The following is a 17,119-nucleotide window of genomic DNA, read 5'->3' on the forward strand; positions in this document are numbered from 1 at the left end:
TTATAAATTATAAACAGTGCATAGGGGATATGTTATAACTGTGTCTCATTTAAATTAAGACAGGGAGTTTTCTCTGCACAAATAATGTTCCTTCATTAAGTTTTAAAGTCCCCTTTATAATGTTTTATTAAGAACATTTAGCAATATGTTACCAAAAAAGGTTTTAGGTTGAACACACAGTTTGTAAAAAAATATAGCACACTACAAGCATAATGCTTTATGTCTTCAAGCTATACGTTTTTTTAAGTCAAAGCAAAAGCTCCTCTTTGGCAGGCCTCCTTCTCTACCCCCAATAAACCATGTGCATTTTGCATTATTGAGTCTGAAAGCAGTTCTGAAACATTTACATGATCAATGTCTTTGGCTTGAGGGATACAGTTTTCTCTTCCATGGACAAGTGAGAACATATTGATCATTTTATTCTATTTGCTATTTCTAAATTCAATATACCTCTTGAGTCGATAAGCGAGATCGAGAGCATATTCTTTTTTGTGTGTGCCTGGTTGTGGCTTGTTCTCAAGATCCAAGATACATTTTTGATTAATCACGAATGCTCTGAGGTCATGGAGAGCAAATGTGTTTGTGGAGTGTCAGCTGATGCTGTCAGATAAATGTCTTAAGCTTAGCCAGGGTTCATGCCCCAGCTTTAGGCTGTGCCAAATGTCTCCCCTTGTTGAGGAAGATAACAGCTACACTGGAGGCGACTGAGCTGTTTGTTCACTGAAAGGGCTGACCTTGCCATATGGGGCTACAATCAGGTGAAAGAAAGAGTGTAGATGTTTTAATTGAAACTTTACAAATTTCAACTTTCCATTTGATTCCCATGATCTTGTTTCCACTAACTTATATTCTTGGTGTTATATGTCTTGTCTGATTGTAAGTATGTTGCTTAAGTGTTTCCGATTAGACTCCTGAAGATAAATAATCCCTCCAATATTGTTATTGGTGTATTCTGAGAGTATTTTGGCACTATCAGTGTGTTATTGAAATACTGAAAAATCACAAAAATATTTCTTAGAATAAAAGGGATATGTTTCTCTTTGAGTATGTGCAGTAGAGATTATTCTTGCTTTGCAGTTTTCTTCAAATCCACTAAATTAAAAAAATATGGTCTGGCCAAAAAGAGGTCGTTTGTGTTAATGACCCTTGTCCATGTAACTTCTTATCTTCAGAGGACTCGTTTAATCACATTTACCCCCACTTACAGTAATTTGTCTTCTTTTACTAGACAGAGTCTATAAATAGGAAATAATGACAAACCTAAACTAACACCTGGAGAATGCTTTTTAGGGGGGCTTTCCCTGTTTGAGACTAAAGGCAGTCAGAATAATCATATGGTGATGCATAAATAAGTGAACTCTCTGTGGGCTATTTGTGGGCATTTGCTGCAAAATACATTCTTTAAATGAAGTGTCTTTCTTCTTTCCTATGCCAGTTTGTTCTTTTCTCTGAAGAAGCTGGTGTGCTTTTCTTTCCTTCCTCCAAGAAGTTCATACTGCTATGGGTAAATCATCAGTGCTAATTAGACACAATAATGCTAGAAGAGAAAAGAGAGAGAGAAAAAAAAAGAAAGAGAAAGAAAAAAGAAAAAGAGAAGAGAGAAAGGAAGAACACATCTGTCGTGAACTCCCACCAGATCTCTTGAAAATGAGTCATTTTAAATATTTTATGCTGAACACAAAGATTCTTGAGTAAATGGTTTTATATTCTGTGTCATAAAACAAAACTGTCAGTGTCAGTAAGCAGTGCTGCTTAAAAACTCTCTATTTCTAATTATTTCTTTTAAAATTACCTCACACTTGAAATGTAGATTCTGTTGGCTATCTATAAAATCCACAGTGTAAAGTAGAAAAAGGAAATAGAACTAGAAGAAAATAAAAGAGATTCTATTAACTTCAGAAACTTTTCCTTTATCAAGAGATACTTTAAAAATGTTATATTTCATTATCTAGAGACAACTATGTTTCGTGTATGTTGGCATTAGTGAACAAAATGAAGTTTGGTTTGGTTTGGTTTCTGCAGAAGCTAAAATTACAAATAGACCAAGTAGAAATGCGAGAAACTGAGGATAACATCCATGGTCAGACATTAAACTTCTGGTGATATGATTAAAAGAGCCAAGTCAGATCGTGCTTTTCTATAATTTTCTATTAAAGACTAATAAAAGGGCCGGGCGCGGTGGCTCAAGCCTGTAATCCCAGCACTTTGGGAGGCCGAGACGGGCAGATCACGAGGTCAGGAGATCGAGACCATCCTGGCTAACACGGTGAAACCCCGTCTCTACTAAAAAATACAAAAAACTAGCCGGGCGAGGTGGCGGGCGCCTGTAGTCCCAGCTACTTGGGAAGCTGAGGCAGGAGAATGGCGTGAACCCGGGAGGCGGAGCTTGCAGTGAGCTGAGATCCGGCCACTGCACTCCAGCCTGGGTGACAGAGCAAGACTCCGTCTCAAAAAAAAAAAAAAAAAAAAAGACTAATAAAAGCTAATGCCAAAATCATATTTGTAAACCACAGTTTTAAGTGTAAATGTAGAATTGTAAAATTCTATTTTCTTCAAATTTAAGCACAGTTTAGTTCTGGACTAAATTTTGTGGGTTTTCTTTAAGTATTCCTTGCCCATCATTAATTGTTTTTTCTTCTTTATCTCATTATCTTAAATTTTTTAATGCACTAAAATATTTGTGATGCATGCCGGGCGCAGTGGCTCACGGCTGTAATCCCAGCACTTTGGGAGGCCGAGGCGGTGGATCACAAGGTCTGGAGATGGAGACCATCCTGGCCAACATGGTGAAACCCCATCTCTACTAAAAATATAAAAATTAGCTGGTGTGGTGGTGAGTGCCTGTAATCCCAGCTACTCGGGAGGCTGAGGCAGGAGAATTGCTTGAACCAGGGCTTCAGAGGTTGCAGTGAGCCGAGATGGCGCCATTGCACTCCAGTCTAGTGACAGAGCAAGACTCCATCTAAAAAAAAAAGAATAATAGTGATGCACACAGCAACATTTCTATCACTGCTTTTTTAAGACTACTGCCAAAAGATGGTTAACCCTTTAGTTACTATTGTTCTCAGTCCCCATCATTTTAAAAGTATTGAACATTGTCATGCCCAAGTCATATGTAGGAAGAGACTTGGGATTGTTTGACTTTTCATATGTAAATATGTCGTGTTATTTAGAAGACTGATAATTGATAAGAGTACAATAAAATTCTTCTTTAAGATTTGGAGCTAATTCTTAACACAACTTAGACCCACCTTTGGAAGAGAATAGTTAAATAAACTGATCTTAAGCAGAGCTCACTCAGCCATTCCTCAAAGTTACTATCTCCTCACACAGTACTTACCAGCATACCTACATACTTACCAGTTCTTTCCATTGAAATGAATGAGCTTTAGTATGTCTGCAACATTTCTATTTTTCTTCACACTGTCTTCTACCTTTATCCTTTTCCAAGCTACTTTATTTTCCTCCCATTTAAAGTTTTAAGTTTTAATGTTTATTTATTTCAGTGACCAACCAATTATGAAAATCTTAAAAATGAGTCAGTACATTAAAGTGGTATTTTTTCCAAACTTTGGTCCTCTTTTTTAGTATTAGAGCTTGTTGAAAATTTGAGGAGTCATCTCAAAAATTCTGGAAAAAAGTATTAAATGTCCAAAAATTTTCTTTATAAATCAAGTTTTGCTTCATTTTTTTAATAACATGAAGTCTGATAGTATTTCCAATGTCCAATTAGAGCTGTAAATCCTACTTTTTATTAATCAAATATTGGAAATGATTTCAATATACCTAAGGGTTTTTTAAGGACGTGAATCCTCAGCTCTTATTATTTGACATTTAGAACAAATTTTCAAGTGATATTGTAATTCTATGTTAGTCCACTGTATCATCTAAAATGACTTATTTACATTTTGGGCTTTTATCTTTATTCTTTACTTACATATCCAAAAAAATAAGGCTGGGTTTTATACTGTGCTTCTTTATATTCTGTACTTTTTAGTTGATTATAAAATGGATGGTAAAATCATTATTGACAATTATCACTCAATAACAATTGATGCAACAGAAATGATGACAGTGTATGTTTATTTTCTTAGACTTTTCTGGCTTCTTTAAGATTCTGGAAGGTTTGAAATTACCAGTACCCTGTTGAATAAAATATATGGAAAATATCTTGTTTTGAGGGTTTATAATGCTTCCCTTACTAATGAGGAAAACAATTCATCTTTTTCAAGTGCGTAATCAGTGTCAGCATTTTGTATATCACAATGAAAGTCCTGAAATAGTGGCATTCCGGATGCTCCTGTGAGGAAGCAGACTAATCTATTATAAGAAAATCACTTTCCTCTTATACTTTTATAAAAATTCTAGCAGGAAAAACTAATTAGAGAATTATTTTAAATACTACAATTGTAAATGAAGGTAATTTAGAACATTTCAGCATTGTAAAGTGTATAATCACCACTGCATTTTTATACACAAACAGAGGACTGACTATAGTCTTTGAGAAGATCTGTCCCTTTCTAGACTCATAACTTTTTCATTATCAGAAATGTACAAGAAATATTATGTTTGTAAGGTCTCATTACTCGTTAGGCATAACTAAATACAACATGTAAAAAATGAGATTGTGCTTTTAATTGTTCCTATGTGAATGAATATTCATTTTGTGGGAATTTAATCTGCTGTTTTTTTCCTAAACTTAATGACATAGAAGGCATTTCTAAGTGAAAATAACAGACATGGTATGTTGCCCTGAATTATGCTGAGTATATTTCCTTTACCTTCAAGAAAGGCTACTGAATTTACTTAAGCCTTGAAAATCATAGAATCACTCTAGATAGACTGAGGAGGGGCTGCTCCTGTTGAAGGAACAAACAAAGGTAAATGAGCCTGAAGCATGTAGAACAAGGAGGAGATCCAGGCAGAAGCCACATTGCTTAGAGCCTTGGAGTCTTGGAGTCCAAATTTTGAATTTCTTGTAAGTACAGTGGGAAACCACTGAGGGTCTTGAGTTGGATAGTGATCACATCTATTTTAGAATAAAAGTGGATTAGTGGGGGAACAAGCATGTAAGCAGCTGACCAGTTAAGAAGCTAGCTCATAGCCTAGGCAGGCAATTATGGTGACTTGGATTTTGGTGACAGGAGTTGGAGATGGGAAGAAGTGTCCAACATAATCATTTAGAGATGAGAAGTGAGGGGATAGGAAGGATGAAAAATGACTCCTAGATTGTTGGCTTGAACATCTGGGTGGTGTCATTTACTAAGATATGGAAGTCTAGGAGAAGAACAGGTTTGAGAGGGAAAATTGGGAGCAAAATTTTGGCATTTAACCATGCTCTCTTTTTATGTTAGAACCTTTATTTAAGGAAATAGTCTAGAGATCAGAGAGAAGATTCAGGGTAAGAAAGAAAAAATAGCAAGTGCATAACTTTACGATTTCTTTTTTACCAACATGTGAAACTTCTAACATGACCTAGAAGTTATTGGACTAGAATGTAAGGGTCTAACAACAGTGTGTATGATTAGAATATAAAAGTCACCGTTGACTAACGGGCTGTGTACACCCTCCGAATTAGCTACTTCTGACCAATGCAGATTTCATTTGTAGTATGCAGAAGTTTGCCTTCTGCACACTGCAATGGGGAAAGGTTTTCCATAGCCCCAACATGACAACAACACGTAATTTGAAAAACAAGTTCTCCTTCCCTTGATTCTCTATTAAAGAATTTTAATAACATAAAGAATCCACAATGTTAATGCTGCCTTACAAATGTAGGTACTCTGTTTTATACTGTTTTTGGCTGAGTAACCCTTTGCAAATAGGTTTCTCTAGTTAGCCCCATTCAAACCTGAAAACAGTACCTCTCATAACTTGTCTTGTCAGTCAGGTATGAAGAACACATGTCCCCAAATATTAACTAGTTCTTCCCACTTCCATGAGAGTAGATTTACCATTTCGGTGTTATGATACATTTGTCTGGAAACCACACCCTTAATTGTTGAGTGTTATCACCTTTTAAAAAGGTACTTTGTTTGTGGGTGCTTGTTAATTTGTTCATTCACTCACAACTCTAAAGCGCAAAGCTGCCTTCTTTGGCAGACTGGTTTTTATTTTCACTTTGTATGGCGTGGGGAATACAGCAGTGGTAAGAACAACTAGAATTAGGAAGGGACAAATGTGGTATTTCACTTCAAACATGCAAATTAGGATGACTTTTAAAGTTATAGTTCCATCAGCTTATTTTAGATACTTTAGAAAGTACTTTAGAAAGTTCCAAAATCATTATTCAGACATTTGGGGATCACAGGTTTTGGTGTAATTATCAGCTTGCTCTTGTGAACAAAATTATAGGCCAATCCAGTTTTCCCCATGGCAGATCGACAGACCTAGTAGATTGAGTAGATGCAATGTCTGCATTATATATTGACTTTGGTAGAGCTGTCCATTGTCTCTTTCACAGTCTGATGATCAATAAGGAGGGAACTGGATGAATGATAAGAAATGGTAAGACAAAGAGAGAAGACTTTGATAAGAATAGTTTTTATCAAAGTATAGTGGTAAAGAATAAAATACATAGTGAAGTGAAGAGGAATATTCTAAATTCATGTACTTATCCTATCCACTGTTCCTAAAACTCAAAAAAACAAATACCATCTTAAATGCACTGAATTAAGTGGACTCAAATTTGCATTTTGTTCTTTGTCTGCCTCTTTGGTAATTTGGAAAGCTTCTTCTGATTTCTTTGTCCTCATGTTGCTTTTTAAAAACACTGTCAGCCAAGGCCCTATCCCCATTCTTTTGTTATTCTTCTATATGTGGACTGCCATCTGCCTTGCTTTTCTAGATCATAGTCATTTTTGCCTTACTAATTAAATAGCTTTAACAAGCCAGGCATGGTGGCTCACGCCTATAATCCTAGCACTTTTTGGAGGCTGAGGTGGGAGGACTGCTTGAGGCCAGCAGTTCAAGACCAGCCTGGCCAACATGCCGAAACCCTGACTCTACTAAAAAATATAAGAACTAGCCAGGGATGGTGGTGCACGCCTGTAGTCCCAGCCACTCAGGAGGCTGAGGCACGAGAATCGCTTGAACCCAGGAGGCAGAGGTTGCAGTGAGCCAAGATCAGGCCACTGCTCCAGCCTGTGTGAGACTGAGACGCTATCTCAAAATATAATAATAATTTTTTTAAAACATAGTATTTCTTTAAGAACATAATATTTTTATATTGCTGTTCAAATTAGAGTTACTTTTTCTTACCAAAACAATTCATAGAAAAAGAAATTTAGTGATTGAGATTAGATTGTATAAAATTAAGTGTAGCATCATGAACATTCTAATTTAGTCATTCCTTACTCCTCCTTCACATCCAAACTTTACCTCTTTAAAGTCATTAAGAGTAACATTGAGATTATCTTGTCTTTTGGCAGTCAAATTCACCTTTCATTGTGCAAGAGCTGTGATATGAATTTACCTATAAATTGACTCAAAAAACTAATGAATATCACTAGCTAAATTATGGCTTGACTTTTAAAAATGCATTATTAAGCATTTCCAGGCTGAGAATGGTATCTCATGCCTGTAATCCCCATGCCAGGAGGATTGCTTGAGGCCAAGAGTTCAAGACAAGCCTGGACAACATAGCAAAACCCTGTCTTTACAAAAATAAATAAATAAGCAAGCTGGGCCTGGTGGCACATGCCTGTAGTCCCAGCTACTCCGGAGGCTGAGGTGGGAGGATCACTTGCACCCAGGAGTTTGAGGCTGCAGTAAACTGTGATCACACTTCTGCACTCCAGCCTGGGCAACAGAGCAAGACTCTGTCCCCCCACCAACCAAAAAAAAAAGAGAGAGAAATTTCAACAGTGGGCATCCATCAAGAAAACTCTGAACAGCTTTAAAGCTAGTTTAGGCACTATAAGAGGTTGTAGATATGTAAAACTGGAAGGCATGATTAGTACCCATTAGGAGCTTACGGTTTAAGGAAAATGCAAATTTTGACTTCTACAACTACTAAACAGCCAGAAGTGGGGAAATTAATACTGTAATCTAGAAGAAAGGGTACACAAGGAGGTTTCAGCCTGAAGGAGGATGATGTAAGAAGAAAGGTGAGGGAAGCAATTGGAAGTGTTAAGAAAAACCTCATAAAGGCAGAGAGGAATGATTAAGGAATATTCAGAAACCTGTCACTGTGAGAATTTTCGATGTACGCACCTCATCACCAAGAACTGGTAAGACTTAAATCCTACAACTCTTATTATTTTTGGCATTTTCTCAAAGTATAGATTGTGATCTGCAATTTACAGATTCATTCTGGACTCCAAAGGAATAAAAATTTTAAATGTCCTTATTATGGACCACAAATTGTACCACATCTCTTATATTTACAACTCATGAATAAAACTTGTTTTTATGATTTTGGTCTATTGTTATGTGTTGAGAGTCCATGTACATAGTTAGCAGCATCCACCACACCAAAACTGGAGCTTTAAGGGAAGGTTTCCTGAACAGTGAGCTTTGGGCCAAACTTAAAGGAATCCGGAATATGCATTGTTAAGTAGGCAGGTAGGTATTCCAGGGGGCAGATGGAATGTGACTTGCACAAAACTATGGAAGTGGTAATAAGGGGATAAAAATTAATTTTATTGGTTTGGTTAGTACCTGTCATTTGTTAGAACAATACGACAATAACCTTTGGAATGGCCTGGTAACACAAATTTAATAATAAATCCCCTTTTCTCTGTTAAATGGACCAGGATAAGTAGTGTTCACTGCAAGTTCCTATATTAAAAAAAAAAAAAAAAAAAGGATATAGCACTATTTTGATCCTTTGATTAATTTATAAAAGTTGACCTAAGTACCAAGGGGTCTGGGTTAGAGAATATTAAATACATATTCTTTTCTTCACAAGTTCCATGGTATAAAATGTGTACAGTTTTTCATGAACAAGCCTTTATTAAAAAATCATTCTGACCAATTCATTTCTCATTTTCAAAGTGGGCAATACACCTTCCATATGTCATTCATGTGAAATAACTGTGTGTACTCTGAATAAGATGTAGATGAAAGGATCCATGAGTCTACGTTTATTAAAATGAAGGTTGAAGTCTTTCAAGATACCTACCCTGGTATCTTGTGTAATCTTCTATCAGGATTGTATCTCCATTTCGGTTTGTATGACACTACCTGTTTTGAATAGGATAAAGACTCATTGTTACTGTCAGGCCCGTTTTCAAACTAAATATTCATCTAGTCCTTTGTGGCTGCCATTTTTATCAGGCATTCAGAACAGCTTCCCTTTGCTGATCTGCCATTTTCCTGCAAATCACTGTTTCACTTGTATGATTTCTAGTGAGACAAGCTTAGACCTGGCTGCCTTTCTCTCAGTAACAGAGAAAAGAAATGTCTCTGGTGCCTATGCTGCAGAGAAAGTTGATTCATGTGTAAATTATCATTTGGCCTTTATTTGCTTGGCCTGTGGAGAGTACACATGCAGATAAAAAGCTCTGTAGGTCAGGGCTCAGTACGTGCAGGTTTCTCCAGTGGCCACAGTGACAGCGTTAGAATTGTTGTCACAGATTATCAGACACGCTATGATGTCTTATCATTATTTATTTGCAGTGGTCTGTGTTAAATAAACTCTAACACGGAAAATGCATCTATAGTAATAGAATGCCATGTACCTGACCCCTGTTTGTTTTATCAGCTCACATTCTAAATAATAAAAATTGGTTTAGGTTTTCTTGATGTTAGATCTGACATCTGTATGTTTCTGCCATCAGTGTTTTCTGTCTTTGGTCTATCTCCTCTTTCTTTTACATTATGCTTTAGTTTTATCAAACTTGACTGCTGTCCAAGTTTGTTGCAAACCCTGGGTACTCTCTTAGTGACAAATCCTATCAATTAAGGTAGATGTAAAATGCTGTTTAAGGTGTGTGTAGCAGCTTCTAGGCACTATGTGGGAATAGTTATATAAGCTACAAAATCTCTTATCTGTGACTCAGTTGGTTTTCTTATAAGTAAAATCATTTAACACAGACTCATTATTAACTTCACTATTAAAAGAAGTAAATTGTGATTTCATTTATTTTTTAGAACATCATGTCAGTTCTCTAGGTATAAGGTAAATTATTGAATGTACATATGAAACAGAAATGCATTGAAGGCCAGGCACAGCGGCTCATGCCTGTAATCCCAGAACTTTGGGAGGCCAAGACAGGCAGGTTACTTGAGCCCAGGAATTCAATACCAGCCTGGGCAACATGGCAAAACTCTGTCTCTACAAAAAATACAAAAATTAGCCAGGCATGTTAGTGCATGCCTATAGTCCCAGCTACCTGGGAGGCTGAGACAGGAGGATGATTTGAGCCTGGGAGGCAGAAGTTGCCGTAAGCTGAGATTGTGCCATTGCACTCCAGCCTGGGTGACAGAGAGACACTTTCACAAAAAGGGAAAAAGGAAATGCATTAATAAATTCCAAAATGATATGATGACTTCAGTCTGCTTTTACTGTTAAGGTCTTATAATATCTGTCATAAGTGTAGAGCTAATATACCTATTTGTGCAACTTTTATTTATTTGTATAATTCATATTATGTATATTTATTGTCACATTATAAGCTTTTTTTTTTTTTTTTTTTGAGACAGAGTCTCCCTCTGTCGCCCAGGCTGGAGTGCAGTGGCGCGATCTCGGCTCACTGCATGATCCGCCTCCCAGGTTCATGTCATTCTCCTGCCTCAGCCTCCCAAGTAGCTGGGACTACAGGCGCCCACCATCACGCCCGGCTAATTTTCTGTGTTTTTAGTAGAGACGGGGTTTCACCGTATTAGCCAGGATGAAGCCATATTATTTTTTAAAAGTTATAGCCCAGGTGTGATGGCCTCTAACATGCTTAAAAAATATATGCCTATAATCTCAGCATTTTGGAGGGCCAAGACAGGAGGATTGCTTGAGGCCAGGAGTTTGAGACCAGCCTGGCCAACATAATGAGAACCTGTCTCTACAAAAAATTTAAAAAACTTAGCCAGGCATGGTGGCACACACCTGTAGTCCTAGCTACTTGGGAAGCTGAGGCAGGAGGATCCCTTGATCCTAGGAGTTTGAGGCTGCAGTGAGCTATGATTGTACCACTGCCCCCCAACCCCCCACAGCCTGGGTGACAGAGCAAGACCCTACTGCTAAAAAAATATAAAAACAAAAATAAAGTATGTTAGAACCAATGGAGTATGTTTTATGAGGCCTACCTTACTATCAGAACACTATTGATACACGAACCCTTTGGAAAGCTTTCCTCTTATAATAAAACTAAATGAGTTAAATTATGCACTTAGTATTATAAAATACTATATTTATTTCTTTCTAAAAATAAAGAACTGTTGAAGAAATTATATTTAGAAACAAATTTCTTTCACTTGGCCAAAAAGGTATAATATTTCATTGTAACTTCTCGTATTCCATTACAGAAACAATGCAGTATTTATTTAGAGTATACTTGTAATTGTAATTAACTATATGGAAATTACATTTAGCTAATTATCACCAAGACCTGAACAGGATGATCTTCCTTCTTTTGCTGTCTGCTGTGCCTCTCACCACCGAAGCCCAGCTGAGATGTGAAACGGGGCCAATCCCATTCCATCGTAATGCATGCCCTTAGACAACTCTTTCCCTGGGCAGTCTATCCAATAGCCTTTTTTTTTTTTTTTTTTTAAATACTTTAAGTTCTAGGGTACATGTGCATAATGTGCAGGTTGGTTACATATCTATACTTGTGCCGTGTTGGTGTGCTGCACCATCAACTCGTCAGCACCCATCAACTCGTCATTTACATTAGGTATAACTCCCAATGCAATCCCTCTCCCCTCCCCGTGATAGGCCCCAGTGTGTGATGTTCCCCTTCCCGAGTCCAAGCGATCTCATTGTTCAGTTCCCACCTATGAGTGAGGACATGCAATGTTTGGTTTTCTGTTCTTGCGATAGTTTGCTGAGAATGATGGTTTCCAGCTGCATCCATGTCCCTACAAAGGACACAAACTCATCCTTTTTGATGGCTGCATAGTATTCCATGGTGTATATGTGCCACATTTTCTTAATCCAGTCTGTCACTGATGGACATTTGGGTTGATTCCAAGTCTTTGCTATTGTGAATAGTGCCGCAATAAACATACATGTGCATGTGTCTTTAAAGCAGCATGATTTATAGTCCTTTGGGTATATACCCAGTAATGGGATGGCTGGGTCAAATGGTATTTCTAGTTCTAGATCCTTGAAGAATCACCATACTGTTTTCCATAATGGTTGAACTAGTTTACAATCCCACCAACAGTGTAAAAGTGTTCCTATTTCTCCACATCCTCTCCAGCACCTGTAGTTTCCTGACTTTTTAATGATCGCCATTCTAACTGGTGTGAGATGGTATCTCATTGTGGTTTTGATTTGCATTTCTCTGATGGCCAGTGATGATGAGCATTTTTTCATGTGTCTGTTGGCTGTACGAATGTCCTCTTTTGAGAAATGTCTGTTCATATCCTTTGCCCACTTTTTGATGGGGTTCTTCATTTTTTTCTTGTAAATTTGTTTGAGTTCTTTGTAGGTTCTGGATATTAGCCCTTTGTCAGATGAGTAGACTGCAAAAATTTTCTCCCATTCTGTAGGTTGCCTGTTCACTCTGATGGTAGTGTCTTTTGCTGTGCAGAAGCTCTTTAGTTTAATTAGATCCCATTTGTCAATTTTGGCTTTTGTTGCCGTTGCTTTTGGTGTTTTAGACATGAAGTCCTTGCCCATGCCTATGTCCTGAATGGTATTACCTAGCTTTTCTTCTAGGATTTTTATGGTATTAGGTCTAACATTTAAGTCTCTAATCCATCTTGAATTAATTTCCGTATAAGGAGTAAGGAAAGGATCCAGTTTCAGCTTTCTACTTGTGGCTAGCCAATTATCCCAGCACCATTTATTAAATAGGGAATCCTTTCCCCATTTCTTGTTTTTCTCAGGTTTGTCAAAGGTCAGATGGCTGTAGATGTGTGGTATTATTTCTGAGGACTCTGTTCTGTTCCATTGGTCTATATCTCTGTTTTGGTACCAGTACCATGCTGTTTCGGTTACTGTAGCCTTGTAGTAGAGTTTGAAGTCAGGTAGTGTGATGCCTCCAGCTTTGTTCTTTTGACTTAGGATTGTCTTGGAGATGCGGGCTCTTTTTTGGTTCCATATGAACTTTAAAGCAGTTTTTTCCAATTCTGTGAAGAAACTCATTGGTAGCTTGATGGGGATGGCATTGAATCTATAAATTACCTTGGGCAGTATGGCCATTTTCACTATATTGATTCTTCCTATCCATGAGCATGGTGTGTTCTTCCATTTGTTTATGTCCTCTTTTATTTCACTGAGCAGTGGTTTGTAGTTCTCCTTGAAGAGGTCCTTTACATCCCTTATAAGTTGGATTCCTAGGTATTTTATTCTCTTTGAAGCAATTGTGAATGGAAATTCATTCATGATTTGGCTCTCTGTTTGTCTGTTACGGTGTATAAGAATGCTTGTGATTTTTGCACATTAATTTTGCATCCTGAGACTTTGCTGAAGTTTCTTATCAGCTTAAGGAGATTTTGGGCTGAGACAATGGGGTTTTCTAAATATACAATCATGTCATCTGCAAACAGGGACAATTTGGCTTCTTCTTTTCCTAACTGAATACCCTTGATTTCTTTCTCTTGCCTGATTGCCCTAGCCAGAACTTCCAACACTATGTTGAATAGGAGTGGTGAGAGAGGGCATCCCTGTCTTATGCCAGTTTTCAAAGGGAATTTTTCCAGTTTTTGCCCATTCAATATGATACTGGCTGTGGGTTTGTCATAAATAGCTCTTATGATTTTGAGATACGTTCCATCAATACCGAACTTATTGAGCGTTTTTAGCATGAAGGGCTGTTGAATTTTGTCAAAGGCCTTTTCTGCATCTATTGAGATAATCATGTGGTTTTTGTCTTTGGTTCTGTTTATATGCTGGATTACATTTATTGATTTGCGCATGTTGAACCAGCCTTGCATCCCAGGGATGAAGCCCACTTGATCATGGTGGATAAGCTTTTTGATGTGCTGCTGGATCCGGTTTGCCAGTATTTTATTGAGGATTTTTGCATCGATGTTCATCAGGGATATTGGTCTAAAATTCTCTTTTTTTGTTGTGTCTCTGCCAGGCTTTGGTATCAGGATGATGTTGGCCTCATAAAATGAGTTAGGGAGGATTCCCTCTTTTTCTATTGATTGTAATAGTTTCAGAAGGAATGGTACCAGCTCCTTCTTGTATCTCTGGTAGAATTCAGCTGTGAATCCATCTGGTCCTGGACTTTTAGTGGTTGGTAGGCTATTAATTATTGCCTCAATTTCAGAGCCTGCTATTGGTCTATTTAGGGATCCAACTTCTTCCTGGTTTAGTCTTGGAAGAGTGTAAGTGTCCAGGAAATTATCCATTTCTTCTAGATTTTCTAGTTTATTTGTGTAGAGGTGTTTATAGTATTCTCTGATGGTAGTTTGTATTTCTATGGGGTCGGTGGTGATATCCCCTTTATCATTTTTTATTGCGTCTATATGATTCTTCTCTCTTTTCTTCTTTATTAGTCTTGCTAGCGGTCTATCAATTTTGTTGATCTTTTCAAAAAACCATCTCCTGGATTCATTGATATTTTGGAGGGTTCTTTGTGTCTCTATCTCCTTCAGTTCTGCTCTGATCTTAGTTATTTCTTGCCTTCTGCTAGCTTTTGAATGTGTTTGCTCTTGCTTCTCTAGTTCTTTTAATTGTGATGTTAGAGTGTCAATTTTAGATCTTTCCAGCTTTCTCTTGTGGGCATTTAGTGCTATAAATTTCCCTCTACACACTGCTTTAAATGTGTCCCAGAGATTCTGGTATGTTGTATCTTTGTTCTCATTTGTTTCAAAGAACATCTTTATTTCTGCTTTCATTTCCTTGTGTACCCAGTAGTCATTCAGGAGCAGGTTATTCAGTTTCCATGTAGCTGAGCAGTTTTGATTGAGTTTCTTAGTCCTGAGTTCTAGTTTGATTGCACTGTGGTCTGAGAGACAGTTTGTTATAATTTCTGTTCTTGTACATTTGCTGAGGAGTGCTTTACTTCCAATTATGTGGTCAATTTTGGAATAAGTGCGATGTGGTGATGAGAAGAATGTATATTCTGTTGATTTGGAGTGGAGAGTTCTGTAGATGTCTATTAGGTCTGCTTGCTGCAGAGATGAGTTCAATTCCTGGATATCCTTGTTAACTTTCTGTCTCGTTGATCTGTCTAATGTTGACAGTGGGGTGTTGAAGTCTCCCATTATTATTGTATGGGAGTCTAAGTCTCTTTGTAAGTCTCTAAGGACTTGCTTTATGAATCTGGGTGCTCCTGTATTGGGTGCATATATATTCAGGATAGTTAGCTCTTCCTGTTGAATTGATCCCTTTACCATTATGTAATGGCCTTCTTTGTCTCTTTTGATCTTTGATGGTGTAAAGTGTGTTTTATCAGAGACTAGTATTACAACCCCTGCTTGCTTTTGTTCTCCATTTGCTTGGTAGATCTTCCTCCATCCCTTTATTTTGAGCCTATGTATGTCTCTGCATGTGAGATGGGTCTCCTGAGTACAGCAGACTGATGGGTCTTGACTCTTTATCCAGTTTGCCAGTCTGTGTCTTTTAATTGGAGCATTTAGTCCATTTACATTTAAGGTTAATATTGTTATGTGTGAACTTGATCCTGCCATTATGATATTAACTGGTTATTTTGCTCGTTAGTTGATGCAGTTTCTTCCTAGCCTCGATGGTCTTTACATTTTGGCATGTTTTTGCATTGGCTGGTACCGGTTGTTCCTTTCCATGTTTACTGCTTCCTTCAGGGTCTTTTGTAAAGCAGGCCTGGTGGTGACAAAATCTCTAAGCATTTGCTTATCTGTAAAGGATTTTATTTCTCCTTCACTTATGAAACTTAGTTTGGCTGGATATGAAATTCTGGGTTTAAAATTCTTTTCTTTAAGAATGTTGAATACTGGCCCCCACTCTCTTCTGGCTTGTAGAGTTTCTGCCGAGAGATCTGCTGTTAGTCTGATGGGCTTCCCTTTGTGGGTAACCCGGCCTTTCTCTCTGGCTGCCCTTAAGATTTTTTCCTTCATTTCAACTTTGGTGAATCTGGCAATTATGTGTCTTGGAGTTGCTCTTCTCGAGGAGTATCTTTGTGGCGTTCTCTGTATTTCCTGAATTTGAATGTTGGCCTGCCCTACTAGGTTGGGGAAGTTCTCCTGGATGATATCCTGAAGAGTGTTTTCCAACTTGGTTCCGTTTTCCCCTTCACTTTCAGGCACCCCAATCAGACGTAGATTTGGTCTTTTTACATAATCCCATAGTTCTTGCAGGCTTTGTTCTTTTCTTTTTCTTCTTTTTTCTTAGATTTCTCTTCTCACTTCATTTCATTCATTTGATCTTCAATCGCTGATACTCTTTCTTCCAGTTGATCGAGTCGGTTACTGAAGCTTGTGCATTTGTCACGTATTTCTCGTGTCATGGTTTTTATCTCTATTCATTCGTTTATGGCCTTCTCTGCATTAATTATTCTGGTTATCAATTCTTCCACTTTTTTTTCAAGATTTTTAGTTTCTTTGCACTGGTTACATAATTCCTCCTTTAGCTCTGAGAAGTTTGATGGACTGAAGCCTTCTTCTCTCATCTCGTCAAAGTCATTCTCCGTCCAGCTTTGATCCGTTGCTGGCGATGAGCTGCGTTCCTTTGGAGGGGGAGATGCGCTCTTATTTTTTGAATTTCCAGCTTTTCTGCTCTGCTTTTTTCCCCATCTTTGTGGTTTTATCTGCCTCTGGTCTTTGATGATGGTGACGTACTGATGGGGTTTTGGTGTGGGTGTCTTTCCTGTTTGTTAGTTTTCCTTCTAACAGTTAGGACCCTCAGCTGTAGGTCTGTTAGAGATTGCTTGAGGTCCACTCCAGACCCTGTTTGCCTGGGTGTCAGCAGCAGAGGCTGCAGAAGATAGAATACTGCTGAACAGCGAGTGTACCTGTCTGATTCTTGCTTTGGAAGCTTCCTCTCAGGGGTGTACTCCACCGTGTGAGGTGTGGGGTGTCAGTC

The 17,119-nt window shown here is 37.8% G+C and overlaps 1 protein-coding gene across 13 annotated transcripts in view; it reads left to right on the forward strand.

The window, feature by feature from the left end:
* FAM172A (family with sequence similarity 172 member A) overlaps nt 1-17,119 on the forward strand; it is a 483,877-nt gene that overhangs the window by 417,412 nt on the left and 49,346 nt on the right. Inside the window, exon 12 of one of the 13 annotated variants that reach the window (XM_050794317.1) lies at nt 1,436-2,161. The exons of the other annotated variants lie outside the window; for them this stretch is intronic. Within the exon in view, the coding sequence (XP_050650274.1) occupies nt 1,436-1,452 (17 nt within the window). The 3' untranslated portion in view covers nt 1,453-2,161. Of the gene's footprint in view, nt 1-1,435; nt 2,162-17,119 lie in introns of those variants that run through there. 13 annotated transcript variants of the gene reach the window in all.

This window comes from Macaca thibetana, chromosome 6, assembly GCF_024542745.1.
Source record: "Macaca thibetana thibetana isolate TM-01 chromosome 6, ASM2454274v1, whole genome shotgun sequence".
NCBI lineage: Eukaryota > Metazoa > Chordata > Mammalia > Primates > Cercopithecidae > Macaca > Macaca thibetana.